Source organism: Saprolegnia diclina (assembly GCF_000281045.1).
Source record: "Saprolegnia diclina VS20 unplaced genomic scaffold supercont1.27, whole genome shotgun sequence".
In the NCBI taxonomy this organism is placed as follows: domain Eukaryota; phylum Oomycota; class Saprolegniomycetes; order Saprolegniales; family Saprolegniaceae; genus Saprolegnia; species Saprolegnia diclina.
In genome coordinates this window covers 158,836-182,602 of record NW_008246094.1, presented here as the reverse complement: position 1 = coordinate 182,602, position 23,767 = coordinate 158,836, and the positions used below count along the sequence as shown (strand labels likewise).

Below are 23,767 nucleotides of genomic sequence, written 5' to 3'. Positions count from 1 at the left end.
CTCTCGAGACTTTAGCTCCACTCCTCACCACACTCCAGCCATATGTACAAGGATATAAGAATGAAGGAGTTCGACGTGGGATACAAGGGCAGCGTGCGATGCTGACTCTTAGAGCAAAAGCTGGTCGCAATAGAACGGGCTGCGCAGACGACTCCGGTTCTCGTTGGCTTTTTGGCGCAGGCGCGTCGCATCGATGCGCTTGGTCTCGAGCAGCACGGCAAACACGGCTGCTTGGACCTCGCTGTCGTTGTCGTCAAGGTGCACGAAGAGCGCGTCCATCGAGTAGTCGATGATGGTGCCTTGGAAATGCGCGGTGGGCGCTGCGCGAAGAAACTCGACAAACGTGGCGCACGCAGCCTTGCGCACGAGGTCGTTGCTGTCGTCAAGGCGCTTGAGCAGATCGTGGTACAGCTGCGCCACGGGCTCCTCTACACCCCCAAAGTATCAATCTTTCAATCTTTCAAAACAGAAAATCCCACGGCCAAGCGCATTCGGCAGCGCAACAAAGAGAAACTGCAGCGCGAGGCACACGAGCTGGCGCGTCTTGGCGTCGCCATCGTCCAGTGCGGCCTTGAGCACCGGCAGCATGACCGGCGCGGCTTCAAAGAGACACGGCGTCGTCGCCAGCCCCTGCCGCAAGAGCGTGTACGTGCACGCCATCGCGACCTTGCTACAGAATACGCGATATTGGGACTTGAAAGATTGATAGATACGCACCGGATCGTGGCCGCGACCTTGCCGCCCTGCCACACAATGTTGGGCGTGATGGCCTTGACCAAAAGCGTCGACGCAAAAGGCTGAAATGCCTATCGACACCCTTTGTATCAACTTTTTGTATCAACCACACAAGACATACGGGCGCCATCTCGGGGTTCCCGAGCATAGTTTCCAAAAGCGCCAAGAAGGCGAGCCGGACGTCGGCGTCGCGGGCCGGGTCGAGGTGGCGCAACAGCACGGGCAGAAGCACGGGCAGCGCCGCACCACACGCCTACACCGCGCTAACAAGTGCAATACAAAACCGCGCGTACCTTGCCACCCCGACGCGCCAACGAGTCAAAGAGCACTCGGTGCGGCGACGCCTTAGACCACACCGCGTTCTTGGCGCTGATCGTCTCGACGAGCGGCGATAAAAACCGAAGATACAGTCCCTACGCCACCAATATTCCGTCGTCGAGTTGCAGCAGCCACCACCGTAGTGCTTGTACCGGCACGTCGAGCTGCAGTGCGGTCGCGAGTGCCAATAGCCCGTTGGTCGCCTACGATCCAAGGTAGAAGATCATGCGAGGGACGGTCACACACGGCCTACCGTGTCAAACGCCGTCGAATCCTCGGGTGTCGACGCAATCATTTGGCTCAACACCCAAAAGAGCCGGAATCCCCAGGAGTCATGGGTCGCTAAGAGCGGCGCGCCCGTCGTCACGATCGTCGCTGTCAAAAGGGAGAGCTTTTCCTGGAGCTCGGGCGCGTCGGCCTCGCGCAGCCCCGCATCGGCCAAGGCCTCCGTGATGCGCTAGGCGATAGAGTATGAGTTGCATTTGCACAAATGTCGACGACGCGCTACCTCCATGTGGGGCAAAATCGTCGGCTGCGCCATGCCCGCGATCGCCATCGAGAGCAGCACGAGCCCGTTCGTGCGGTGGTGCGACGTGTCCTGGCCCGGAAGCCGTCCAGCAGCCTATTAGACCTGCTTGTGAGAGTCCACAACCACGGCAAAAGCCGGTTTTACGAGCGGGAGCAAGCTCGAAAAGATCAAGTCGGGGTTGGCGAAGTGACCGACGACCGCCATCGCCGACTGGACGCTCGTGACAACCACCGGTTCGTCGTCCCGACACGTCTTGGCGAGAGCCGCCAAGATCGCAGCGACATGCGCATCGGCCGCGTCTTCTGCAAGCACCAGCACGACCCGCAATATCGACGTGGCCTTTTCCCGCGTCTGGACCTAGAGGACATCAACGTGTCACTTGCGATAGTCCAATCTCAAAAGCAACGTTATAAAAAAAGACGTACCGTCCAGTCGGCGCACTGGTCCAAGAGCGACGGCAACAGCTGCGCAAGGAGCCGACGCGTCACGAGGCGTGCGCCGAGCGGGGGCCGCGCCGTGAAGGGCGGTGTCACCACCGCCGCCATGCTCTCGTCCACATCGTCGTGCTCGGCATGCAGCGGATCCGAGACCCAGAGCGTACTGAGCTGCCCGAGGAGAACCAAGCTGTGACTTTGCACTTCGGGCGACTCGTCTGCGAGCCCCGACAAGAAGAGCGGCAAGAGCGCCGCCTCAAACGCGCGGAGCTCGTCGATGCGGAGGCACCACGTGGCCATGGCCTGCACGAGCTGCTTGCGCACGGCGGCCGACCGATCGAACATGACGCGGCTCAAGTTGGGCAGCAGTACGTCCTTCATGAGCTCGGGCAGCGTCGTTGAGCCACAGGGCACGACGACCTCGAGCGCCTATTCGAATCGTTCATGCTGTTCCTACCGAGGCGCTACCTGGAGCGTGCAGAGGCGAATTCGGGCGTGCTGGTGACTCAAGTTCATGGTCAGCGGCCGCGCCAGCGTCGCGAGGTGCATCTTGACCTGCGCCGGCCACTTGGCGGCGAGGACCAAGATGGCGTCGCAGCACGCTTTTTTCGCATCTGGGAACGGGTCGGTCGCAGTCTTGGCGAGGGTCTCCATGACATCGCCGATCGAAGTCGTAAACGTGCTGTCGTCAGGCATGGCGCCGTGCAGCACGAGGGCGAGAAGATCGAGCAGCTGGAGGCGAAGCTCCTCGGCGCCTTCGGGAAACGGCGCCTTGCCGATGCGCGCGTGGATCGCTACGACAAGCGCCTTCTCCCGCCCGTCGCCCGCGATCGCGCCCAGCTTGGCGTACTCGGTGCACGTGCGGATGCCGAGCTCGCGGTTCTTCTCGATCGGGTCGGCGAAGCAGCGGACGAGCGGCTCAAAGAGGTGCGACTGGAAGAAGCTCACGAGGTGGCCTTGGCCAAACTTGGCCGCAAGCTCCGCGACCATGCTGAGCTTCTCGAGCGACCGCTTGCGCACCGAGCGCTGCGGGTCCGCCAAGCAGTTGACGTCGCGCTGGAGCCACTTGCCAACGTCCGAGGTCTCCATCCTATCGCCGGACCGTCGCAAATCTATTGGATCCAGAAAACCGCAAATGGCGACGCTAGATTCGGCACTGCCATATTTAAAACACGTGCAAGGTGGCATATTGTCCCATTGGGCACCAGCAGCGACAATGCGTCCGCGCCAGTGTGGCTATATGCGCAGCTACTTCCGCACGCGTCAGTGGCAAGAGGCCATGGTGCCGCAACGGAAGCGCGCTCATCGGAAACACGAGGTGTGTCGTCATGCCCAAGGTGGGTGGTGGCGGCTTGTAGCGTGCATGGGCAGTGACTCCAGATGCAAAGCCTTGCATTGCCGAGGCGGTGGCTTCCATGACCTCTCTGCCCGGCGATGGTGGCATGCACGTCAACGACTTCATCGCCGCACCGAGTCTCATAGCGCCAGCCAGTTCGCCATCAAGCCAGATCCCGTGCCCTGCGTAGCACTGCTCTATCAAAGCCGAGCGAGCACAGAACGATGCTTGTCTCCACCCAGGTCTCCACCATACGTTGGTCGCTCTTCTTGTCGGTGAGCACGAGTTGTGCATCAGCAGCACGTCATTGCTGCGAGCGGGTGTGTGCTGCTGCCACGCGTGGAGTGTCGGGCTCCGAGGTGGCATGTGCCGAGTCCTAATTGGCCGCAATATATCCTGATTTCAAACGCCAGTTTCAGAATACAAAGATCCAGTGTATCTTGCACCTTTGGGATCGAGGGCTCCAATCAGGGACGTTAGGATTTTGGCCAATCAGAAGCGTCCACCACATAATTCCTGTCTTCATAACGCAATTCGCCAGCATGAGCACGACCAAGAAGGACGAGACGATTGCGGCGCCGCTCGCGCCCATGAACAGCATGGCCATGATGGCGGCCAAGATGAAGGACGTCATGAACCTGCGCAACCTCCGCGGCGTCGTGAGCTTCTTCGGCCTTGGCGAGCCCAAGCCGTTCGAGGTCCCGGCCAAGGAGATCGCGCTCTCGCGCCTCCGGAAGAACATGCTCTACTTCGCCACCAACTACATGCTTGTCGTTGCCTGCGTTGGCTTTCTCTCCATGTATTACGCTATCCATAGCCCGTCTGTCCTCACCTCATGCGACGCTTGTAGCTTGATGAACCCGTTCTTCCTCTTCATCCTCATGTGCATTGCCGCCGGCTGGTACTACGTGGCGCAGATCACGGCCAACGAGACGGAAGAGAACCCGTTCAAGATTGGCGGCCGGTCCGTGAGCGCGTCGCAGCGCAACGTGGGCATGCTCGCTGGTACGCACAGCCTCCGCTTGCATGGTCTCATCCTCGTGCATGTAGTGACCGGCGTCCTCGTCGTGTACTTTGGCGGCTCGGTCCTATTTAGCATCTTCTCCGTGAGGTACAGAGACCGTCCTTTGCGCGCTAGGCATGTAGCTCATGATGGACGTAGCACGTTCCTGGCCATTGCCCACGCGTTCTTGCGCAACTCCAACATCCCCGAAGAAGAGGACGACTTGGGCTTTGACGTCGCCGCCGAAGTCTAGGCTCATCATCAAGATTGCGTCGACAGCCCGAGCACAACGACTCTATTTTAACGCACCAACACGCCACGCCGTCGTGGCATCCTCCGCTAGTGTCCTCCTCTATCTGGACAGTGTGATTGTTAATACGCAGCAGAACTCGACCATCCTGGGCAAAACGCTTGCGCTGGCACTGGCAATGTTACTGACAGCACGTTGGCTTGGCTGGACCCTGGATACGCGTCCTCTTGACGAGCGTGTCTCTACTTGTAGCGATCGAATTTTGGCGCTTCAGCCGTGTCGTACTGTCTAGACTCGGCACATGCCGAATATAGCGTCCGCCGTCGGACCAATCAAAAGCGCCTACGTGTCTTTTTCAGCCAATCGCGTGGGGCGATGCCACCAGTTTGCGCTTGAGATCTGAGTTTGCACCATGGCGGCCGAGTGGGTCAACCCGTCGACCCGCGACGTCTTTGCCACGCCGACGACGAGCGATGGCCGCGCAGTCTTTAAGCCTGCGTATACGCTCGAGGTTGACGTCGCCTTGGACGTCAACGCTGCCTTTGACCTCTGGATCAATGGCATCTGGGTGCAGGTAGACAATCCTCCATGGCATGTCATCCGACGGTATGTAGGGCGGGCTCTCGCTGCTCAAGCCGCCCGTGTCGCTCGAGACGCCAGGCGTCGGCCGCGGCCGCATTGGCTGCACACGCCGCGTCCTTGGTGGCGCGGTTCGCGAGCACATTCTCGACGCCGGCGTCCCATCGTCGACCAAGCAAGTCGCGTCCGTGCTCTACACTGTCGTGACGATGCCGTTGCCGTTCCACGAGTACAAGGCGCTCGTCGAGTTTGAGCCGCGTACTGTCATTGACGGATCGCCCTGCACACGCGTGCGCTGGCGCGGCTGCGTCGCGCCCAAGGCGTGGGACCTCTACGGCATCGCGTGCTGGTTCGTCTGCGTCTTCTTCCGCCTCGCCGTGTCGCCCATGCTCTCGAGCTACGCGGCCCACGCCGCCAAGACCAAGTAACATAACAGCAAGCATGCAGCAAGACAGCAAATAGTACTACGAGAAAAGCGTAAATTGGTGTTTGCCATCATGTCGCGTCTACTGGTCCTTCTTGGCCTCGGCGGGCGTGGCGTCCTTGGATTCTTCCTCGTCTTCTTCCGAGTAGGCGAGGAGCTCCTTGAGCTCGCCGCGGGCAAGGGCCGTCAGCAGTGACGACCCGAGGCAGGCGGGCACGAGGTACAGGAGCGCGGGTTGCGCCGCGTTGAAGACGATCATGACGACGACAGTGGCCACGAGCCCGAGCACGTAAAAGAGAATGTTGATGTGGAAGTACGGCTTGGGAAACGCGTCGCCGGCCGTCGTTGCTTTCGCCATGTGGGCGTCAAAGCGGAGGAGGAGCGCGACAAAGATGCCAGGAATCACAATGTCGCCGAGGCCCAGGATCGAAAACTTGGCCTTCTCGGTCGCGGTCGCAAATGCCCGCGGGAAGAGGAGCTTGATCGGTCCGTCAAACTTGGTGGCGACCGTGACCATGACGTCGGTGCCAAAGACCCAGAAAATATCGTAGAAAAAGAGGCCGCAGAGAAGGATCGCGCCGACCTTATAGCTGCCAAGCGAGAGCGACTCGATGCCCTTGATCGAGAGCGAGATGCCAAAGATGTTGTTGAGCACAAAGTGCTTGGTCTGGAACCAAGCGGCCGCAAAGAGGGCCGCAAGGACGCCAGTGACGCACCACGACGGCGTCACGTCGAGCACGTGCGCGCCAAAGTAGGGCAACGCGATCGAGCGCTTGTAGTGGCGCTCTGTCTCGGAGAAGGCGACGGCGCGGACGAGCGGCGAGAAGGCTTCCGTGAGCGAGTACGTGCCAATCAAGGCAAAGTACGACGTCAAGAGGAGGTTGACCATGTCCTTGTCGAAAAACTTGAAGAGGATGTAGAGCCCGAGCAGCATGCACGAGCCGACGACGGGAAACATGTACGCGTCCTCCTTGGTCATCGCCTCGTCGTTCTTCTCGCCGGCCGCATCGCGCTTCTGCTTGAGCTTGAGGCTCAAGGTCGCACCAATGTACACGATCGACGTCGCCGAGATGATGAGCTGCGCGTTCACAGGCACGAGCACGAAGTTGGACGCGGCCGTGAGCGCGAGGAGCGCCACGTAGCACGCGCTCTGGACCGAGTTGAGCATTCTGCCAAATGACCAGGCCATGATGTGGTCGTCCGGATCCACGCCACGTGGACCCAAGCGTATCCGGATACTAAGTAGGACGGGGTTTCGCTTGGATCGCGGACCGGAGTTTAAACAAATGGGTTAAACGCGCCGTCGCCAGCACGAAGAAAACGTTGACGATGGACCCTCGCTACCTCGTTATCGGTACCGCTCTATGGTATGCGTATGGAAATGCGAGCGCGTCCTTCACTGCCACGGGCATGGTCACGGTATCGTTGAAGCCATCGTTGCTGTAGAGAATGTCCGGATGGAACCCGTTCGATCGCCGCCATACGATGGACCGCCTTAACCGCCTTCAGTCATTCAGCTCAAGGGGGCCGCTAGGAAGATCGAGGAGGATGACCTGTATATGAGAGCATCGGTCCTATGCCTGGCTTGTAAAGTACTAGTGCGTTGCTGTCAAATCGTTGTTCTGGCGCGAAAGGTTGTTGGCGTGTGTTCATTGGCTGCTTTTGTTTAACGCCTTGGGTTTAATGCAGCGTTAATTGTTTAAACACGGACAGCCACGCAAGCATGGCCGAGTCCACCGAGCCGGCCGCGCCCAAGAGGAAGTACAAGGCCAAGGTCACGCCGCTGGCCTCCGATGAGAACATGACGCTGGCAAGGAAGCGCTCAAAGGAGAAGGCCATCGAGCGGGCCAAGGCGAGGGCCGAGGCGAAGGCCAAGCGCGAGCTGCCACCCGAGGAGCGGCCGATGACCATTGCCAATATCGTCGGGTCCTTTCACTTGGGCGTCAAGATCGATCTCAAGGAGCTCGTGCTCAAGGCGCGCAACGTCGCTTACAACCCGCGGGTACGTAGCGCGATGCAGCGTCGTATCCTCGTCTTGACGTCGTCCTAGCGGTTCAGCGGGGCGTCCATGCGTCTTCAAGACCCCAAGGCAACCGGCGTCTTCTTCTGCTCTGGCAAGGTACAGACGATCTCTTTTGCTCGCTGCAAGCTACAGCCCATTGCATGCATTAGGTCGTCATGCTCGGGCTCACGTCGGAAGAAGCGTTCCGGACGACGGCCGACCGCCTCCTCTCCATCGTCCAGGTATTGCCATAGACAGCGTCGTCTTCACGTACGATCATGCTACGAACAGAAAATCGGCTACGAAGATGCAGCTATTCACTACTTGATGATCCACAACGTCACGGCGTCCGGCTGCGTCGGGTACCGCATCCGCCTCGAAGGACTCCACAACGAACACTACCAGTTCAGCACCGTACGCTCCATTGCATCAAAGAACGCTCCTCATCTCTACCTCCACTAGTATGAGCCCGAGCTCTTCCATGGTCTCTACTACCGCATGATGGAGCCCCGTGTGTGCTTCATCATCTTCGTCACCGGCACCGTCACCGCATGCGGCGCCGAGGTACGCTTCTTGTCATACATACGTCGTACCAACAGTGCTGTCTATAGTCGTGGGAAGACGTCCTCGAAGGCTTTGAGAAGCTGCTGCCAGCGCTCGAACAGTTCCGGCTCCGTCAGCTGCCCAATTAGACGTCAAACGCCCAAAGATGAGCGCTGTACCATACGACACACTCTATTGCCGCTCTGCGCATTGGTCGAAGGCCCCTTTAACGCAATGTAGACCATCTATTTAACCCATTTACAGTCTTTGCGACTGTCCATGCCTCGGTGCTCGGCACCAGGATGGACCGATACTGTGTCGACAAACGAGTCATCGATGGTCCTCGGACGGTCAGAGGGGCAGTTTGTCGTACTCGGGCGCTGCGCTGGCCTCTACATCTCGCGCACTCGTGTTGCGGCAGGCTGCGTGCAAAAGCGAGCTGCTATTACACGTTGGTATGGCTTTTGAGTACCATCTATGGAGCGCTGTCGTGGCGCATACCTGACGGCCCATGCTGCAAACCAGAGCGAGCCACCGACAGCGAGGACTGCGATGAGGAAGCAGACAAGGACAAACATGTAGCCAGCGAAAAAGGCCACGGCGTTGCGTCGCGTACGCTCCAAGAGGCTGTCCATGGACGGGACGGTGAACGGCTTGCGGTCATCTACACGACGAATGATCATGCGCTGGTCATTGCTGACGCCGCCACGTACCAAGGCCCCAGAAGTAGCGCAGCTTCCGAAGGGCGACTCGTCGCTGTCTCCGCGGGGCGCGGGGCGTAAGCAGGACCTCTTCGTCGTCGGCGATCATCATCGTGTCTCGTGCTGTTGCTTGTCGCTCGCAATTTGACAGAACACAGCGAAACGCTTGGGGCTGTCGCCCGTTCATTGGCTCGAGTCGACCAATCACAGCGATGGAAGCTCGTCGAAATTTTGTCCCAGTGCGCGCGTTTCAAGTGCGCCCTTCGATCCTGTCGTTTGATTGGTGTATCGATTCTCTAGTGTGGTGTGTTGCCAGGACGCACGCCAAATTCGCGCATCCCTACTTGAGTCAGCCGTGCGTGGCGACACGCAGACAAATTTCCAACGTGCGCCATTTATAACGAAACAAAAAGTGGCTAAATGTGGTGCTCGTCGTCGCGCGTGATGAGGTGGCCATGCCCGTGCGAGTCGTCTTCGTACGAAGATGAGAGCTCGTGGTATCTGTCTTCGAGCTCCTCGTAGGTCGCGAGCGCTTGGTTGCGCATGATCGCATGCAGCATGATCAAAAAGAGACTAGTTCGACATCAAAACAAGATTCTAGACAAATGTCATCGTACCTCACAATCACAATGTACAAGAGCAGAGGTCCGCCAAAGATGATGACCAGAATGACAGAAGCTAGCACATTTCTTGATGAGCAAACCACATATTTCGCGGGTTGGCATACCAAGCATCATGCACGTATCGCGCTGGCTCGGCGTCGTGGGCCCCCCAAGGATGATCACGGGGTTGCCCGACGTCTCGTTGGCCGTGAGGTAGTTGCAGTACGCCCATCCAGCGGCGATCAGCGTCAAAATGATCATGAACATGGGGTTCATGAGCCTACGAACGAAGCGACGATCATGCGAATGCAGGTGACGGCGGTGACGTACGCGTGTTCGAACCCGAGGAGCATTGTGATCATAAAGTAGTTGGACGAGTAATACATAAGGTTCGACTGCGTTCGGCACGAGAGCTCACAGCGGTCGCGCGGCACGTTGAAGGGCTCAACATCGCCTAGCCACACATTTGCACCGAGTTTCGACTAGTTGGAGCTACGTACCAAAACCAAAGAAGCTGTAAAAGCCCCGAAAGTTGCGCAGGTCGATGAGGTCCCGGACCTGCAGCTGGAGCAGGTACATGCGGTCGAGCGGCGACTTGGCGAGGTTGTTCCCGCGGGGCATGCGCGTCGGCATTTTGCTCAGCGCTACGTCAAGACAAAATGAGGCGTCCCTGCCAGTGTGGGGCGAGAGAGAAGACAGCCACGTGGTGCCGCCACGATTATACCGCTAAAATTTTACGGATACAAAGCGCAAGACAACTTTGTCACGCCCGTCGACGGTTTCAGCGTGTCATAGACATCCCTTGCGTTCGATTGGTCAAAATGAGCCGTGGGGTTGGCGCCACTTTTGAGGGGCTACGATGATGTGGCTGGCGACTGACACGCATGAGGTTGACACTGACGTCCGATGGACGATTGTGTAGGCGGTCGACGCGTCAAGTCTCTCTTCAAGCGGCTCTGTCACTTGCGTGCGCGGTCTAGAGCTAATCTCGTTGTCCTTTGGCATGACCTTCAGTACATGTACGTCTTGGAGGGTGAGTACATTTCGGACTCCCAAGACCGTTCAACTATGCTCGAGCAGTGGTGTACTTAACCTGCACCACTCGCAATGCTTGGTCGCGGCGCTGTGGTACTGCATGGTTGCCACGATGTAGGATTCGAATCTCCCCGAGCATTGGAGTTACCTTGGATTGCGTGTTCGTTGTCGTACGTCTCCTAGTCATCTCTCATTTTGTGCGTGTGTTGTCAATTTGGTGGTTGCCCCAAGCTGGACAGGAGCTAGTGGGTTATCGGGCCTGAAAGTGCCATGTTTGGTGCAAGGGATGAGGCTTCAGCTACACCATATCTCTGGGCTTGACGAGAAATCGATTGAGCTCCAAGCGGTAAATACGAGGTGCATGCATCATATCACAGCGTCTTCCTTGGCTGATGAACCACGCGTGTCATATAACTAGAGAGCGTACCGTGCGAGATAGAATTTGGAGCCCTCAGTCGCACAGGTACCAAGCCGACGAGAAGCCGCGATTCTGGCGCTTGTTTGCGGCGCTACATTCGTAGATTCCGGAGAACTTCATGCCCATTTGATTGGCTCATTATCGTGTACCAAGCTCGTCGGCTCTCCTGCAATGAACGACACGGTGATGGGATGATGACCGTCCAGCCTTCAAAGTGCTGCCTCGTATGTCAGGCCTGCTCGTGCGCTTGCTAATAGCTTAGACGGTCATTGGGCTGAGCTGCAGCGAGTCTCGATGGCGCGCACGCCAAACCACTTGGCTCGATTGCCGGTTTTGATCCAGTAGGGCTAATTGCTTCGAAAAGCTATTTCCTTATACCAAGACCTTGGTACGACATGTAGGATCCACGTTGTCCGTCGGCGTTGATGGAAGATCGCAACGCGGGATCTTGTTCGGGGCGTTGAAGAAGTGCCCCCGCGTCGGATTGGCTCATTTTATCCGGATTCGAAACCCGTGGCACGGCTCATTTTGCAGACTGCCGCCATGCTCGCCCGGTCGACCAGCGTCGACACGCAGCGCCCGATCGAGATCAACCCGCTCTCGCTCATCTCGTACGACAACATCCGCGACCTCCAGACCTTTGCGGGCCTTGGTACGTCAGCCGACGTGGCGCATCAACAGCGACGATGCGACTAGGCGACCTGCTCTCGCGGCCGTACACGCTGCCCAACTCGTCCGGTGAGCTCTCGCGCCGCTTCCAGCGCAACGTGCTCTTCTTCATCGCCAACTACGCGGTGGTCTTTGGCTTCTTTACCTTTCTCAACGCGTACGCATGGCTTGCTACGGCTTGCATGCTCACGCTGGTGGTCGTAGGCTCGCGGCGCCGCAATTCCTCTTTGTGCTCATGCTTCTCGGCGCGGGCTGGTTCTACTTTGACAAGCTCGCGACTGAAGAGTCGCTGCGGTCAGGGCCAACGTACTTCTTGGGCGTGCCGACGACCACCGAGCAGCGCAACACGATCCTCGTTATCAGTACGTTGCACCTTCTTCGCTCTCGTGGGTTGACCGCCGCCTAGCGTCGCTTGTGCTCTCGGTCATTTACGGCGGCCCCGTCTTGATGTACGCGCTGAGCTCGAGGTACGTGACTGACGAGGCTTGCGGACCGTGAACGACGAGACGATGTAGCGTCTTTCTGTGCGCAGCCCACGCGTGCCTTCGCAACGCGCAGCTGCCGACGGACGAAGAGATGGTGCACTTGCTGCACGTGCAGCCCGCGGCGCCGGAAGAAGTCCAGTACAAGCAGCAGACGTACATTGTGGTCTAGCCCAGTCTGCGTCGTTTTATGTATCGCTAAGTAGTGAAGTCGTGCGTTTCTGTTGACGCTAGCCACGTCAAGGGAGCAACCTTGCTTGACTCAAGCACGTATGTAGTTAGTTTAGTCTATACGCGGTGGTCATGCTCTTGCATCTTCCACGATGACCGGCCAATTCTGCTTTGGTCTTTGAGCAACGGTGTTGTCGCCGGCCTGGCGTCGAGACGACGAGGATTGGTCTAAATACATTACTTGCATCCAATCCAATGATCAAGAAATGCCAAATATCACGTATTATCTATCAATCATATCGTAGACCTAGCCCTATCCAAAGAACTTTGAGCGATTTAAGCAGGATGTCGAGCGATTTCGAGCACAATAGCTACAGCATTCAACTCCCCGCTTCATATTCTACTAGAATCCGTCGTAATCCCAACGACGATTTTTTTTCGAAAATGGCGACGGCCACCCGAGAGATCCCGGGCGCACGCGGAGAGCCATGCATTTTCACGTCTCAGCCTACCGATACGTCATTTGATTGGCTATATAGTGTGAAAATGTAGCCAATCACGTGCTGACATTGACGCGATCTTGGAGAGGCCACCGCATGGGCTTCAGCGAGGATGGCATGGTCGTGGACATGGCGATGATCCAGCGCCAGCTCGCGCTGCTGAGCTCGCTTGGCATACTCCAAGGCAACAACACCATGGACCGCCCTTCTTCGTTCAAAGCCCTCTTGGCATCACCGCCGTTGACGACGACGACTGCTGGATCGCCACACGAGCATGTACCTTTCGTAGCGCCTCTCGTCGTCGCCAAGACGCAGTATGCTACCGACCATCGCGCGCCACTCGTACGCACATGGCGTGCATGGCAAGAAGTCGTAGCCCGTGCCAGGCGAAAGCGCCATGTCGCCGGTCCTGGCCGGTCCCGCCGTCTCCAACGATACCTCTCTGCATGGTGCACGTACGCGGCACGCATCCGCGATGTTCACGACCGCACAGCTGCGCTGCTAGCATGGCGCCTCCGCCACACCGTCGCGCAGTGGACTTGGCACGTCCAGCGAGCACAGCGAATGGCGGCCATCGAGCTGCAATGGCGCGGCCGCCTCCGGCTGCAACCGCGCCGTCTTCTCGCCCGCGTCTTTGCAAAAATCGATCGTCATCGCCGGCGCCACGCCACCATTCGAATCTTGGTCGCCGTGCGCCAGAGCTGTCGAGCGCACGTAGTGTGGCGGCTCTTGCGCTGGAATGTACTGTACGCGCGCATGGCCATTCGCGTGCTGGCGCTGGCGTTTCCAACGTGGGCCAACGCAGTTGACGCTAAGGTCCACAAAGCGCACGCGTCGATGACAGCGCAGCGAGCGATGATCGACTGGCGGCTACATACGTTCGTCGGTCGCTGGTCGCACTGGTCAAGGCAGACGCGCTTCTCCCGCGCCGTAGACGAGCACATGGGCGGTCTCCGTCTCGCCCAAGCCTGTCGTCGCTGGCGCGCTATCTTGGACCACGCTCGCGCCGCCAGCATCTTGACGCGAATGTGCGCTCGCTCTTCCCAGCAGCGAGCGTTCCTGGCTCTTGTCCAAGCCACTTGTGCTGGTCGCGTGCGCTTCAAGATGCGCGAGCGGTATCTGCAGGTAGTCTTGTGTACTGTTCGACTTGTGGCGACCACGGACTCTGTCGATAGCAATGCATAACAACGTGGAAGACCCGCGCCGCGCAGAGTCTATCGACCGCGCTGCAGATGCTGGCGATGGACGACTGGCAGTGTCGGCGCAGCGTGCAGCGCTGGCACCACCACGTCGCGCACCAGCAGCGTCAGCGAGAGGCCGTCCAGTGGGCTGAAACTAAGTGCCTCCAGCGCCATTGGCTGCGCTGGTCGAGATGCCTTCCGCAACACCATCAGTCGTGGCGGCGCGTGCAGACCTGGTCGACGCACAAGCAAATGCGCCGCGCCTTTCAAAGCTGGCGCGCCTGGCTGAATGAGATGCGGCGCCAAAGCGTGCACTTGCAGCACGCGGCAGCTTTGCATCAGCGCCGACTCCAGCGCCGGCACTTTGCGTACTGGCGATTGTACCTTGCGCACCGCCAGCACAGCGCGCAAGCTCGGACGATGGCGACAAGATTTCATCGGCACCAATGTCTGCGCGCCGGGGTCGCAGCGCTCTGGATGCGTCAGCACCGCGACCGCAACGTCCGCGTCCGGCTTCGAGCAGCGACGCTGTGGCACCAACGAGCGTTGCTGACCCGAATGCTGCAGAGTTGGCAGCACCACGTCGCTTGGAGCCATCGTATGCGCCAGCGGCTCGACGCCTTTCACCGTCGGCGCACGAGGTACGCGTACTGGTTTCATCTTTGGCAGGCCGCTACGCTCGAGCAACAGCTCGAGCAACTTGGTGACGCGTGGTGGCGGCAACGACGACTGCCGGTCGTCTGGCGTCGCTGGCGACAAGCCGTGCACCAGCAGCAGTACACGCAGCTCCAGCACTCGAACATGCTACGATGGCAACTGCGTCACAGCGTGAAGCACTGGCGACAGCTCACTGTCCACTTGGTTCGACGTCGCCGCCGCCTCGATCGCTTTGTTCGACGGCGTATTCGCCAAGGGCTCCGTGTCTACTGGCAGACGTGGCGCCAGCAAACCCGTGCCCAGCGTGCAGTGCGGCAGTGCGGGGTCGTCGTGCAAGCACAGGTGCAGCGCCGCGTCGCGATTGCGTGTTACGTAAGTTGGCGCCACACCTTTTGTCAAAGGCAGTTGGCACGTCTCCACGCACACCGATGTGGTCGCCGACGCGCACGAGGAGTGCTATTCGCGTGGCGCGACGCAGCTTATCGCCTGATGCACACGCAGTGCATTGTGTCGTCGCTCGTCGCCCAGCGCCGCCGACAGCTCCTGGCCCGCGCTCTGTGCATGTGGCAACGCTACCGCCGCTGCGTTCGGCAGTCGGTGCTCGCTGCGTACATCGGCCACCGCGCGCAAATCCAAAGAGTGCTGCATCGTTGGAAGGCAGTGCGGATGCAACGTCGGTGTTGGGTCGTGTGGCACTGCTACGCGGCGCATTTGAGCCGCACTGCGCGAGTCAGCGGGCGTCAGCGACTGGAATGGCGGCGCCGTCGGCAACAGTCGCAACTGCGGGCTTGCTTTCGTACGTGGCAGCGGCTTTTGGAGGCCAAAGAATCGTACCTCGATGCGGTGCTGCACGTCCAACTGGTGTGTGTGTCGGACCTCGTGACGTACGTGCGTCATCGCGCCGCCGCGGATGGGTACTTTGTCATGGCGCGCTTTCGACACTGGCAGCGAGTGGCGACGCGCGGGAAGCGCATTGCTGACCAGCATTGCTTGATGCGCCGTGCGCGCCCGGTGCTTGTCGCGTGGTGGAAGCTCGTTTTGCAAGCCAAACAGACGTACTTGGTCGACCAGACGCGAGCGATGATGCGCCGGCATCAACGTGCCAGCGCGCCGTTGCGCAGCGTCGTCGACACGACGCCGTCACTGTCGACGTACGGCGAGCGGTATTTACAGCAACGAACGGCACCGCGGCGCGTGCCCGTCCGCCGGGCGGAGCCAACGCCGATGGTCCCATCGCCGAGAGACTCGACACTACTGCACTTGACGAAGAGCGAGGCATTGCCCCTAGCGTCATGGGACCAAGCCGACCCCGTAGTCACGAGCGCTAATGACGGCGAACATGCGGAGACTGTGCCGTCGTCATCAAGACGCGACGACCATGCAAGGAGCTTGACGCTGGAAGATCTCGCAGCCTTGAGCAGCAGCCACGCGTCACAAGTCAGCAGCCACGCGTCGCAAGTCAGCGAGGCCCCATCAACACCCAACGTACTGGAACGTACAGAAGCCCCGTCCCTGGCGCACAGCTCGGCAGCGTCGAGTACGAGCTCAATGCACCTGGCTGCGCTCATGAACGCGGACGACGACCTTCTGCCGCAGCGGTCTCAAGTGCCACCGCTGCATGACGACTGGTGCGACGTCAGCTGCATCCAACCAGCGAAACATACATTTGACGTGGCCGACCCGACTTTGCCCTTGGCGGTCGCCGAGCCCGCAGTTGCCCTCGCGAACAAAAATGAACCAGAGAGCGACGACGACCCAGCGGTGGCGGCACTGCTTGCAAAGCATCGGCGTCGACTTGAAGCGCTCTTTCAAGCCCACGCTTCGTCCAACATGCTCGCCTTGTCGTCGTTTCTCTTGCTGGCGAAAGCCACGGGCCTCTTTCCTGCGGTACAAGCCCCTCCTCGGCACATATCTCTTCATGAAGACGTAGCTTTTCACACGGCGCGAGCTCAGCATTAGCTTTGAAGCTGCCGCGTTCCCGTGAGCATCCATGATGATGTTGAGACCCATCGACAAATGCATCACCAACTAGAGCCACGACACTGACGCCAAGTACGTTTCTGCGCTGCCTGTATCGAATCGCCCAGCTGCTGCTTCGAGACAGCGTACGTCGTTGCGTTTTGGTGGTGTCTTTTGAGCGAGCTTGGATAGCCGGACGCCACGCCGTCGCAGCGACTCCAGGCGCTGCTCCTCGTGCTCGATGGTCACGGCTCGGTGCTGCAGGTGAACTCTTCGGGTATCCAGCGTAAGAGCCGACTGCGATGCATATTAGAAACCCATTGAGGTCGAGCCCAAATCGATCTCCAAGGCGCGTCAAGAGGCGAGCCGTGCGCGTGTTGATGCAATTTTAACCAAAGTGGCGGCCCAGCGCTTGGCCAAGCAGCGTAGAACACCCATGAGTTCCAGCCCTCGGCGTCGGTCGCCACGTACATAAATGTTTGTGAAGTATGGTATAACGCTGGCGAGTAGGCTGGACACGCGGCCCCCTGGATGAGGTGTACGCGGCGACGCCACCCAAAATAACGCCATCCGTCCTCGCCCAAGCGATGGAGAAGGCGCAGCTGCGACTGCTACGTCGGAATCTGGCGACACGCACGGCGCTGCGAAGCTACGAGCATTCGCGACACGACGCCGAGGGCGAGGTGGACCTCGCATCGTCGCTGCTCATGGACGTGGGCAGCCATTTGAGCTCGGTCGGACTCTCGACACTCGAGTAATTGGGCTTCGAGTGGAATCTGAAAGTCGTTGACATACAGAGCTGGACAGAGTTGTGCAGATCTCGGGCTTGCGGTTGCTACAAGCAAACCTTGGCTGACTTGTCAGGGGTGCACCCGTCTTGGTTCGGCCGGCGGTGATTCGGTTGGTCCAATATCTGTATCACTGACCGCAAGGCGCAGCTTTGGGGCGCAAGAAGCGGTAGGTGTCACAAGCATGGTTCATAAGCCCCATAGTGCAGGAAGCACCGGCAGTGTATCCCTGTACGTGAAGGCACTGTATGCTCTCATCCACTGTATAAAACAGTGTTTCGAATACGATGGGCGCAAGATTCGATTCTTTGAAGCGGCGCATGCAGGCGACCAGCGGCGAGCTCATCTTTGCGCGAATGCAGCAGAATGCAGAGGCAACGCTGCTTGGCGGCATGGAGCCGTCGATGGTCGCGCTCTTGAACGGCGCCGACGACCGGCACCGCGCGCACCTCGCGGCGCAGCGCACTCGCCTCGCCGCCTTGCGTCAACTCCATCGTGTACTATCGACGCGATCCACGGACCATTGCTCATGGTAGTGCAAACTAGCGCAAGGCCGATGCCCGCCTCGAGTCGCTCGCGCTCCAGAAAAGGCGTCTGCAGGGCGTGGCCCCCGTCGTCGACCGGCTGCGCCTGCTCCCGCAGCCGTATATTGATGCATACCACGGCCTGCACCGCGTGCTCGACCACGTGCTAATGACGCTCGTGCTCCGCTACTACGCGACGATCGAGACGGAGCTGCGTTACGTGCAGCAGTGGCTGCGTGACCAGGTCCAAGTAAGCGACGACGCTGCGTTGGCGGCCAAGGCCACTTTGCACTTGAGGTTGCCCTTTCAATCATGATTCCAGGGTTGACGGATATGCCAATGTAGTACGTTTGCCGTGTACCTCGAGAGCGAGACAGGAGGAGACGTGACGCTCCGTCGGCTCGAAGAGACGAACGCCCAGGGCCTCCGGTGTCGCCGGGCTGCGATTGAAAACGTCCGCAAAGGCTGGGGCTCGGGTACGCTCACACCGCGTATCGGATAAGAACCAAGTGGGTCATCTCGTGTAGAGATGCAGGTGCAGCACGTGTACAAGATGGAGCATCTCCCGCTGCTTGCGCGCTTCCAGGCCCGCGCACGCCTTGGCGGGCACAAGATCAAAGGCCTCTTCTGCTCGCTCCCAGCCGCCTCGCTGCCGCGCTGCGTGGCGCTAGGCTTGACTAGCGACGAGGAGAAGAATACGATAATCTTTAAGGACAGCTGGTACTCGATCCGAGGTCAGCGACACACGTACGCCCGCCATCTCGCGACGTCGGCGCCGACCATCGAGGTAACTCCTGTGATGGGAACAGAGGAGTGAGTGCCTCTAGTTGCCAAAGCGGTTCTCGCGCTACAGCACGCTCCTTGAGCACAAGGCCGACGCAATGACGTCATCTACGAGTGGCGAGCTCCGCTACTTGGCGCTCTGTCGCGTGGTCCTCGACGAGTCTTGCACCGAGTACCTCGACTCCGAGGTATCAATCTATCAGTATTTTCGCGGGTTCGAATGCAGAAAGATGAGCACTAGGACGAGTACGTCGTGCATGACGCGTCCTGCGTCCTTCCCGAATTCATCTTGCAAGTTTGTCGCTAGCAGTCGACTCCTCGGGATTCAATGCCTGCGTAGTATCGGTTTGTATCGTCCCATTCACCCGAGCCGCTCGCGACGCAGCTGCCGTGCGACGTGACCGTATCGTCCGTGGACGTGAGTGCGATCACGTCGCTGCTCAAAGTACCCTCGACGACTCAAGGACCGACAGCCGCGTCCATTGTGCTGTCGGCGCCTGTCCCGGCGCGCGGGCTGCGCAAGACCAAGCCCGAGCTTTTCGCGGCCAAGCGCGTGGGTCTGGACGAGGTGCGAGCCAACTGCAGCGGCCAGCGCGATGTCTTTGCTACCGCGATCGACGATTCGCTCGAGCGATTCTGGCGCCTCGTGCACCACAGCTGGACGCTTCACGCCCAGCACACGCTGCCACACGCCTCACCGCGCATACAGAGCGACGAGCGAGTTCTGGAGGATGGTGCTGAGAGCAGCGATCGCGCTTTTGTGCTGGCCAAGCAGCGCGCGCTACATTCACAAAAAGCCAAGATGAAGTTGCTCGGGAGTCCGTCTAGCAGTCTTCGGCCCTCGACGAGTCTACCGCACTTGAAATCGTAGCTAGTGGTTTAGACTGAACAAGCTTAGGAAGAGTTAGACTCTACTCCTATCGAATTGCTTCCAATGTTACATATGTGTTGGAATGCAGTTATGCAGTGAGTATAGACCAGGGGGAAAGTACATATATATTTAGGAACGTGTCTCGCGTTAAGTTCAGGACATAGACTTCGCGTAGAGATGCCTTCGTCTTCATGCGTTCACCGGGCGGTGGGTGCACAGGCGCGGAGGCTCGGCTTGCTCTTCTGTAGGACCAAAGTACATTGTTGAAATATCTCAAACGTTTGGGAAAAGCGATCTTGGTAAAGACAATGAGATCGAGCAAAGCTGTGTAGAATCACTCGTCTCACTGAACCTCACATTTCATTTTGCGATCCACGACACCGAGAGGATGAAGCTGACGGGAATGATCATGGCGGCGCTTCTCTCGACACTTGCATGGACGCTCGAAGCTCGCCTGCGCACCACGGCGACGACGAGCCCGACGCACCTCCCCGTGGTGGCACTGACGACCGCCCCGACGGAAGCACCGACGCCTGCTCCCACCGATGCACCGACGCCCGCCCCAACCAAAGCGCCGACCCCCGCACCCACCGACGCGCCAACGGTATGCGACGCCATCGCGTCAGGCGCCAAGTTTACGCTGCTGTCGCGCTCGCACGGCTACTTTGGTTTTTCCGAGACGTACCTCACGACAACATGGACAGCGGCGGTGCTCACCGCGTCGGCGCACCTCGACGGGTCCTTTGGCCTAAAGCTGGATGCCACACGCTACGTTCGCCCCAACACGGACAGCACAAACTTCTTTTATCGGACGCTCCAGTCGACGACCGACGCGTCGGACCCCGCGGCCGTCTTTACGTGCGTTGCGCTTGCCCCAGAGATTGTGACCCTCCTCGACTTTGAGGGATTCGCGCCGCAGCCAACGCCGTACTTGGGGTCGACCGACAACGCGATCCCGTACATTGTGAGCTCAGCCTACGACACCGTCAACGGACCGACGCCCGACCAAGCGTGGCTCGTTGCTTTTGTCTAATACACTCCTCTACTAGTACGTCTTTTCTAGTCCATGTACTATCAATGTCAGCAAGCCTGCCGCGCGCTTTGTAGCTGCGGTTCCATTATTGGAGCGTGCAGGTAGCCTCCGGTTCGCCTGCGAAACTGGTGTAGCTTTGCCACGTGAACTCGTAGGCCACAGATATGGCGCCATCGAGCCTACTAACGTTAGCTTCGATTCATGCAGGCAAGTGGCGGCGTGAGAAAAGCCAGGTACAAGGCAACGCTTCGACATACTTGCAGCTGCCATCGCATTCCACTCGTTCCGGCTCGGGCGAGTCCTTGTGTGTGCTTCGGTGGCTCACGCCGGGCGTCGCTTACGGTCGACGGTGACTTTGTGAATGGAGGAAGTCAGTCGCTTGGACTTGTGCCAGAGGAATGCTAAAGAACAAACATACTGTTGCGCTGCTTGTCGTGCGCTTGGGACTCTCCAGCACGTCGTCACCAACCGAGGATAAAGCGAGGATGGCCCTTCCGACGTGGCAGCACCATCTGTCTTGGCGCGTCGTCGAGTGCGTGCGCCTGGCATTCTTATGGTGCACAGCCCTCGACGTGGATTGGCTAAAAAGATGACATTTCCGTTAAGTGCGCCTGCGATCCAAAGTGCACTTGAAGCAGCCGCCAGATCCTCGGGACCTATTTGGCTTTTGAGCACCTTGGCCGCATGCTGACGCCCCGCTTCCTCTTCCGCGCTGCCAAGGCCGCCAAGCAGACCCGCTGGGGCCTGCGCCACACTGGGCTCCGTGGCCTCGCGACGGCGCCCGTGCCCCCGACGCCGGCCAGCACCAACGTCATCCGCAAGCTGCTCTCGATTGTCTCGTCGGACGCCGACGTGGCCGAGTACAAGGCGACGTATGGCACACCGGGCGTGCGCCGAACGACCGTCATCAAGATTGGCGGCGAAGTGCTCGAGAACGAGATGGACACGCTCGTCGCGTCGCTCACCTTTCTCAAAGAGGCGGGGCTCTTCCCGATCCTCGTCCACGGCGCGGGCCCGCAGATGAACGACGAGCTCGAAAAGGCCGGCGTCGAGCCGCGCTACGTCCAAGGCAACCGGTACACGGACAAGACGACGCTCGGGATCGCGAAAAAGGTCTTTCTCGCTGCCAACCGCAAGCTCGTTAACGCGCTTTCGGCCGCGGGCGTGCCGGCGCGGCCCATCACAAGCGGAGTCTTTGAAGCCGCGGTGCGGGACCTCGATGTCTTTGGCTACGTGGGCGAGGTGGACACGATCCACGGCGACGCCGTGCGGTCGGCGCTCGACGCGGGTCAGATCCCGGTCCTTTCCTGCCTTGGCGAGTCCAAGGACGGGCAGCTGCTCAACATCAACGCCGACGTCGCGGCGCGCGAGCTCGCGATCACGCTCCAGCCGCACAAGACGATCTTCATCAACGCCAAGGGCGGCTGGCTCGAAGACGGCGTCAAGTTGCCAAAGCTGGACATGAGCAAGGACTATGCGAGTATGGCGGCGCGCGACTACACGGGGCGCCAAGGCACCTTGCTCAAGCTCAACGAGATCAACACGCTCTTGCAGGCGCTACCATCGACGTCGTCGGTCGTGCTCACGTCGGCGGCCGCGCTCGCCAACGAAATCGTGTCGGGGCATTCGGCCGGCACCGTTTGCATCCGTGGCGGCCATGACGTCGACGCGCCGTTGCACTTTTCCAGCGGCAAGAAGAAGGTCGGGCTCATGGGCGCGCGCGGCTACGTTGGCCGCGAACTCATCCGCGTCCTCGGCGGCCACCCAGAACTGGACTTGGTCGTCGCAAGCTCGCGCGCACTTGTGGGCCAAAAGGTGTTGGATCTCGCAACCGCGCCGCCGCTCAACCCGCACACGAACCGCCCGGCGACCGGCGTCTACCACACGCCACTGCGGCTCAACCCCGAGCTCGCATTTTCGTCGCTTGACGACAAGGACTTGGCGACGTCCCCGATCGCGCGGGATGTCGACGTGTGGGTCCTCGCGCTGCCCAACGGCATGTGCCAGCAGTACGCGACCGCCCTCGACGCGCTCAACGAACCCAACCAAGTGGTGATCGACCTCAGCGCCGACCAGCGCTTCAACAGTTCCTGGGTCTACGGCCTGCCCGAGACGCCGGGCACGCGCGACAAGCTCATTGGCGCGACCCGCATCTCCAACCCGGGCTGCTACGCTACCGGCGCGCAGCTCGGCGTGCTTCCGCTTTTGCCGTACCTCGATGCGGCCGTGCCACCGCATGTGTTTGGTGTCTCGGGCTATAGCGGTGCCGGCACAGGGCTCTCGCCCAACAACGACGAGACGGTGCTGCACGACAACTTGCTTGCGTACAAGAGCGTCGAGCACATCCACGAGAAGGAAGTGAGCCACCAGCTCGGGACGCGCGTCGCGTTCATGCCCCACGTCGCGCCGTGGTTTCAGGGCATCCACCTCACACTGTCGCTGCAGTTGACCCAAGACTTGTCGGACGAGGCCGTCGCGGCGCTGTACGAGTCGTTTTACGCCAACGAGCCGCTCGTGCACGTGCAGTCGCAAGGCGTGCCGCAGGTCAAGACGAACGCGTGTCAGCACCACGCGACCATCGGCGGCTTTAGCGTCGACCGCCTGCACAAGCGCGTCGCGCTCGTGGTGACGATCGATAATCTTCTCAAGGGCGCCGCAAGCCAAGCGATGCAGAACATCAACTTGGCGCTGGGCATGGACGAGCGTCTCGGACTGCATTAACTGCGAGCAATATGGAAAAGTATTACTTTCTTGTAGTCTCAGGATTAGACGAGCGTATGCGGTCGCGCTATGGGGCAAGTGTGGCGGTTGAGGAAGCAGGAAGAAATTTGCGTAGCGTGTTGCGGCCAAGGTAGGAACCCAGATGCGTTGCGATACCGGTAGTAGACTGGAGGAACAAAGAGGCGCACAGAGATGGACTTGGGCTCCGATATATATGGACTTTGCGAAAGCACGTGGGACAAGATGGCGCCAAAGCACCGCCACGGCGCTGGGATCGGAGGCTGACAGACAGTATAGACCGTTCGGACTTGGACGATGTGCAAGTTACGAGTAGTCGCTAGGATGCCGCCATGGGATGCTGCGCATAATATATATCAATATATCAATTTGTCTATTTGAAGTCATCCGTTTCGGTATATTCTATGCACTCTTCTTGGCCTTCTTGGCCTTCTTGGGCTTGACAACCTCTTCTTCTTCGTCTTCGACCGTCTCTTCGACCTTGGCCTTCTTGGCCTTCTT

The 23,767-nt window shown here is 59.5% G+C and overlaps 13 protein-coding genes across 14 annotated transcripts in view; 8 read left to right on the top strand and 5 right to left on the bottom strand.

The window, feature by feature from the left end:
- Positions 1-61: 61 nt before the first annotated feature.
- SDRG_08742 (hypothetical protein) lies at positions 62-3,360 on the bottom strand. The gene is made up of 11 exons (XM_008614639.1): positions 2,485-3,360; positions 2,008-2,445; positions 1,727-1,939; positions 1,562-1,675; positions 1,307-1,510; positions 1,206-1,256; positions 1,029-1,148; positions 857-988; positions 718-806; positions 480-670; positions 62-428 (listed from the first exon to the last, which is right to left on the bottom strand). The coding sequence occupies exons 1-11, from the start codon at positions 3,202-3,204 to the stop codon at positions 109-111; spliced, it is 2,592 nt and encodes an 863-aa protein (XP_008612861.1). The 5' UTR covers positions 3,205-3,360; the 3' UTR covers positions 62-108.
- A 519-nt stretch (positions 3,361-3,879) lies between these two features.
- SDRG_08741 (hypothetical protein) lies at positions 3,880-4,854 on the top strand. The gene is made up of 4 exons (XM_008614638.1): positions 3,880-4,151; positions 4,203-4,357; positions 4,403-4,463; positions 4,515-4,854. Exons 1-4 carry the CDS (start codon positions 3,895-3,897, stop codon positions 4,606-4,608), a joined length of 567 nt encoding a protein of 188 aa, XP_008612860.1. The 5' UTR covers positions 3,880-3,894; the 3' UTR covers positions 4,609-4,854.
- A 163-nt stretch (positions 4,855-5,017) lies between these two features.
- Positions 5,018-5,612, top strand: SDRG_08740 (hypothetical protein; the record flags this gene model as incomplete). Its single annotated transcript, XM_008614637.1, has 2 exons — positions 5,018-5,179; positions 5,220-5,612. The coding sequence occupies 2 exons, from the start codon at positions 5,018-5,020 to the stop codon at positions 5,610-5,612; spliced, it is 555 nt and encodes a 184-aa protein (XP_008612859.1).
- A 15-nt stretch (positions 5,613-5,627) lies between these two features.
- On the bottom strand, positions 5,628-6,871 carry SDRG_08739 (hypothetical protein). Its single transcript, XM_008614636.1, has one exon. The coding sequence runs from the start codon at positions 6,795-6,797 to the stop codon at positions 5,691-5,693; it is 1,107 nt and encodes a 368-aa protein (XP_008612858.1). The 5' UTR covers positions 6,798-6,871; the 3' UTR covers positions 5,628-5,690.
- A 443-nt stretch (positions 6,872-7,314) lies between these two features.
- On the top strand, positions 7,315-8,410 carry SDRG_08738 (hypothetical protein). The gene is made up of 6 exons (XM_008614635.1): positions 7,315-7,610; positions 7,659-7,727; positions 7,781-7,852; positions 7,902-8,024; positions 8,073-8,174; positions 8,222-8,410. The coding sequence occupies exons 1-6, from the start codon at positions 7,332-7,334 to the stop codon at positions 8,300-8,302; spliced, it is 726 nt and encodes a 241-aa protein (XP_008612857.1). The 5' UTR covers positions 7,315-7,331; the 3' UTR covers positions 8,303-8,410.
- On the bottom strand, positions 8,321-9,003 carry SDRG_08737 (hypothetical protein). Its single transcript, XM_008614634.1, has 3 exons — positions 8,867-9,003; positions 8,655-8,817; positions 8,321-8,595 (listed from the first exon to the last, which is right to left on the bottom strand). The coding sequence occupies exons 1-3, from the start codon at positions 8,964-8,966 to the stop codon at positions 8,505-8,507; spliced, it is 354 nt and encodes a 117-aa protein (XP_008612856.1). The 5' UTR covers positions 8,967-9,003; the 3' UTR covers positions 8,321-8,504.
- Positions 9,004-9,192: 189 nt separating this feature from the next.
- On the bottom strand, positions 9,193-10,135 carry SDRG_08736 (hypothetical protein). Its single transcript, XM_008614633.1, has 5 exons — positions 9,957-10,135; positions 9,787-9,910; positions 9,582-9,736; positions 9,472-9,532; positions 9,193-9,427 (listed from the first exon to the last, which is right to left on the bottom strand). The coding sequence occupies exons 1-5, from the start codon at positions 10,087-10,089 to the stop codon at positions 9,271-9,273; spliced, it is 630 nt and encodes a 209-aa protein (XP_008612855.1). The 5' UTR covers positions 10,090-10,135; the 3' UTR covers positions 9,193-9,270.
- A 1,286-nt stretch (positions 10,136-11,421) lies between these two features.
- Positions 11,422-12,325, top strand: SDRG_08735 (hypothetical protein). The gene is made up of 5 exons (XM_008614632.1): positions 11,422-11,561; positions 11,606-11,735; positions 11,783-11,940; positions 11,985-12,045; positions 12,094-12,325. Exons 1-5 carry the CDS (start codon positions 11,453-11,455, stop codon positions 12,230-12,232), a joined length of 597 nt encoding a protein of 198 aa, XP_008612854.1. The 5' UTR covers positions 11,422-11,452; the 3' UTR covers positions 12,233-12,325.
- A 502-nt stretch (positions 12,326-12,827) lies between these two features.
- On the top strand, positions 12,828-17,326 carry SDRG_08734 (hypothetical protein; the record flags this gene model as incomplete). Its single annotated transcript, XM_008614631.1, has 11 exons — positions 12,828-13,073; positions 13,108-13,186; positions 13,237-13,617; positions 13,666-13,856; positions 13,907-14,941; positions 15,071-16,456; positions 16,500-16,549; positions 16,602-16,674; positions 16,721-16,792; positions 16,842-16,995; positions 17,039-17,326. The coding sequence occupies 11 exons, from the start codon at positions 12,828-12,830 to the stop codon at positions 17,284-17,286; spliced, it is 3,915 nt and encodes a 1,304-aa protein (XP_008612853.1). The 3' UTR covers positions 17,287-17,326.
- A 284-nt stretch (positions 17,327-17,610) lies between these two features.
- Positions 17,611-19,556, top strand: SDRG_08733 (the record flags this gene model as incomplete). 2 transcript variants are annotated; one of them, XM_008614630.1, is made up of 7 exons in its annotated part: positions 17,611-17,813; positions 17,863-18,137; positions 18,186-18,316; positions 18,368-18,627; positions 18,668-18,811; positions 18,854-18,918; positions 18,964-19,556. In XM_008614630.1, exons 1-7 carry the CDS (start codon positions 17,637-17,639, stop codon positions 19,022-19,024), a joined length of 1,113 nt encoding a protein of 370 aa, XP_008612852.1. In that variant the 5' UTR covers positions 17,611-17,636. The 2 variants fall into 2 exon arrangements, with proteins under 2 accessions (XP_008612852.1, XP_008612851.1); XM_008614629.1 differs by having other exon boundaries at positions 17,637-17,813; positions 18,865-18,918; positions 18,964-19,494.
- A 326-nt stretch (positions 19,557-19,882) lies between these two features.
- SDRG_08732 (hypothetical protein) lies at positions 19,883-20,527 on the top strand (the record flags this gene model as incomplete). The annotated part of the gene is made up of 1 exon (XM_008614628.1): positions 19,883-20,527. One exon carries the CDS (start codon positions 19,883-19,885, stop codon positions 20,525-20,527), a length of 645 nt encoding a protein of 214 aa, XP_008612850.1.
- Positions 20,528-21,134: 607 nt separating this feature from the next.
- Positions 21,135-23,292, top strand: SDRG_08731 (hypothetical protein). The gene has a single exon (XM_008614627.1). It carries the CDS (start codon positions 21,212-21,214, stop codon positions 23,246-23,248), a length of 2,037 nt encoding a protein of 678 aa, XP_008612849.1. The 5' UTR covers positions 21,135-21,211; the 3' UTR covers positions 23,249-23,292.
- Positions 23,293-23,668: 376 nt separating this feature from the next.
- The window catches only part of SDRG_08730 (hypothetical protein), a gene marked incomplete at both ends in the record, with an annotated part of 800 nt that continues 701 nt past the window's right edge, over positions 23,669-23,767 (bottom strand). Inside the window, one exon of the mRNA XM_008614626.1 lies at positions 23,669-23,739. Coding sequence (XP_008612848.1) covers positions 23,669-23,739 — 71 coding nt within the window. The remainder of the gene's footprint in view (positions 23,740-23,767) is intronic.

What these genes read in the sequence shown, in the direction of transcription:
- SDRG_08742 (XM_008614639.1), bottom strand. Translation starts at nt 3,204, where the DNA reads ATGCCACCTTGCACGTGTTTTAAATATGGCAGTGCCGAATCTAGCGTC. An exon ending in ACCAGTGCGCCGACTGGACG is followed by an intron (nt 1,940 to 2,007) that starts GTACGTCTTTTT and finishes GATGTCCTCTAG; the next exon opens with GTCCAGACGCGGGAAAAGGC. An exon ending in CACTGCAGCTCGACGTGCCG is followed by an intron (nt 1,149 to 1,205) that starts GTACAAGCACTA and finishes TTGGTGGCGTAG; the next exon opens with GGACTGTATCTTCGGTTTTT.
- SDRG_08741 (XM_008614638.1), top strand. Translation starts at nt 3,895, where the DNA reads ATGAGCACGACCAAGAAGGACGAGACGATTGCGGCGCCGCTCGCGCCC. An exon ending in TGCGTTGGCTTTCTCTCCAT is followed by an intron (nt 4,152 to 4,202) that starts GTATTACGCTAT and finishes CGACGCTTGTAG; the next exon opens with CTTGATGAACCCGTTCTTCC. An exon ending in TTTAGCATCTTCTCCGTGAG is followed by an intron (nt 4,464 to 4,514) that starts GTACAGAGACCG and finishes TGATGGACGTAG; the next exon opens with CACGTTCCTGGCCATTGCCC.
- SDRG_08739 (XM_008614636.1), bottom strand. Translation starts at nt 6,797, where the DNA reads ATGGCCTGGTCATTTGGCAGAATGCTCAACTCGGTCCAGAGCGCGTGC.
- SDRG_08738 (XM_008614635.1), top strand. Translation starts at nt 7,332, where the DNA reads ATGGCCGAGTCCACCGAGCCGGCCGCGCCCAAGAGGAAGTACAAGGCC. An exon ending in ACGTCGCTTACAACCCGCGG is followed by an intron (nt 7,611 to 7,658) that starts GTACGTAGCGCG and finishes ACGTCGTCCTAG; the next exon opens with CGGTTCAGCGGGGCGTCCAT. An exon ending in TCACCGCATGCGGCGCCGAG is followed by an intron (nt 8,175 to 8,221) that starts GTACGCTTCTTG and finishes TGCTGTCTATAG; the next exon opens with TCGTGGGAAGACGTCCTCGA.
- SDRG_08737 (XM_008614634.1), bottom strand. Translation starts at nt 8,966, where the DNA reads ATGATGATCGCCGACGACGAAGAGGTCCTGCTTACGCCCCGCGCCCCG. An exon ending in GCGCTACTTCTGGGGCCTTG is followed by an intron (nt 8,818 to 8,866) that starts GTACGTGGCGGC and finishes TTCGTCGTGTAG; the next exon opens with ATGACCGCAAGCCGTTCACC. An exon ending in TTTGCAGCATGGGCCGTCAG is followed by an intron (nt 8,596 to 8,654) that starts GTATGCGCCACG and finishes AACGTGTAATAG; the next exon opens with CAGCTCGCTTTTGCACGCAG.
- SDRG_08736 (XM_008614633.1), bottom strand. Translation starts at nt 10,089, where the DNA reads ATGCCGACGCGCATGCCCCGCGGGAACAACCTCGCCAAGTCGCCGCTC. An exon ending in TTACAGCTTCTTTGGTTTTG is followed by an intron (nt 9,911 to 9,956) that starts GTACGTAGCTCC and finishes ATGTGTGGCTAG; the next exon opens with GCGATGTTGAGCCCTTCAAC. An exon ending in CTCCTCGGGTTCGAACACGC is followed by an intron (nt 9,737 to 9,786) that starts GTACGTCACCGC and finishes CTTCGTTCGTAG; the next exon opens with GCTCATGAACCCCATGTTCA.
- SDRG_08735 (XM_008614632.1), top strand. Translation starts at nt 11,453, where the DNA reads ATGCTCGCCCGGTCGACCAGCGTCGACACGCAGCGCCCGATCGAGATC. An exon ending in CCAGACCTTTGCGGGCCTTG is followed by an intron (nt 11,562 to 11,605) that starts GTACGTCAGCCG and finishes CGATGCGACTAG; the next exon opens with GCGACCTGCTCTCGCGGCCG. An exon ending in TTCTTTACCTTTCTCAACGC is followed by an intron (nt 11,736 to 11,782) that starts GTACGCATGGCT and finishes TGGTGGTCGTAG; the next exon opens with GCTCGCGGCGCCGCAATTCC.
- SDRG_08731 (XM_008614627.1), top strand. Translation starts at nt 21,212, where the DNA reads ATGCTGACGCCCCGCTTCCTCTTCCGCGCTGCCAAGGCCGCCAAGCAG.